Consider the following 1,171-nt stretch of genomic DNA (forward strand, 5'->3'; position numbering starts at 1 on the left):
TGCTATTAGACAGAGTTATGAGAGCCGGTCTCTCGACATGCCACGTCATGGCGACGTCGTGATCGCGCCAGAATGTGGCGTCGGAAGGCTTGGAATCAAAGATAGAACGAAGCTATCGCAAGCAAATACACACATTTGAATATGTATTGTTAAATATCATTGAATGCACAGTCTTTGGTTTCGAGATAATCTACTAATGCACAGTGTTTGGTGTCGAGCTCTCACGTTCTAGGTTGCAAAGGGGCAAGGCAGCGTCACGGAGCGGGCACTCGTGCTGGGTCCGTGGCAGCGATACCGGAAAGAGTCGCCAGAGCTTTATGTCGAGGGCATACATGACATGTCCGACGCGCAGTGTCAGAAGACCGGCGATGGCCGCCGACGCGCGATCCAAGTAGTAGACCTCGTCCACGAGGCGGCCGTCGTGCAGGAACAGGTATTTCGCGCCACTCGAGAGCAAGAGCGACGTCACACGGCTTTGCGGGCGGCGCATGCAGCATCGGACAACTCCAAAGCACACCATATTGCATCCAATGACAATGCAAATGAGCGCCAGCAAGCGACGCACTTGGCCGATCACTAGGTCGCCGGCAGCACACGTCACAAGAAGATCCAACTGCGCAACCTGGCAGTGCGGTGAGAGCGCGAGTGTGGCTTCAACGGGCGACGCCCCCGCGAGAGTCGCAACAATGAGCCACACGAGAAGGCTGTTGGCTGTTGTATAGTACATCGAGTACTCCTTCGTCACGATGAGCGCAACGTCGTTGACGACCGAGACAAGCCACGTGACCTCGCCGGCCGCCAGCGCAATCTTATACCACGGCGTGGGCACAGCCGCAAAGTAGCTGCGGTAGCCAGACGTATGAAGCTCCAGCGTCGCGGTCGAGAGGAGGCAGAGCGCCGTCATGGACCGAAGAAAGAGGAGTGGCCGGCCGACCCAGACGATGCCCCCGACCCGCGAGAGTTCGAGCATGTTCAAGCCCTCGAAATGCCCGCGGGACGCAAGCATGTAGACGCACGCGAGCGCCGCGACACTGAGCATGAGAAGTGTGACGTACCATACACCGGCGCGGCAGTAGGTGGCAACTGCTTGCGTGAGCATCCACGGCTGCGCTTGCTGGAGCAGCGGGAGTTGGAGGTCCGTCAAGAGAGTGAGCGTGCCACTGTCGCCTTG

At 58.2% G+C, this 1,171-nt stretch overlaps 1 protein-coding gene across 1 annotated transcript; it reads right to left on the bottom strand.

The window, feature by feature from the left end:
- Positions 1–116: 116 nt before the first annotated feature.
- SDRG_08465 (hypothetical protein) lies at positions 117–1,099 on the bottom strand (the record flags this gene model as incomplete). The annotated part of the gene is made up of 1 exon (XM_008614353.1): positions 117–1,099. One exon carries the CDS (start codon positions 1,097–1,099, stop codon positions 194–196), a length of 906 nt encoding a protein of 301 aa, XP_008612575.1. The 3' UTR covers positions 117–193.
- Positions 1,100–1,171: the final 72 nt, after the last annotated feature.

This window comes from Saprolegnia diclina (genome assembly GCF_000281045.1).
Source record: "Saprolegnia diclina VS20 unplaced genomic scaffold supercont1.26, whole genome shotgun sequence".
NCBI classification, from domain to species: Eukaryota; Oomycota; class Saprolegniomycetes; order Saprolegniales; family Saprolegniaceae; genus Saprolegnia; species Saprolegnia diclina.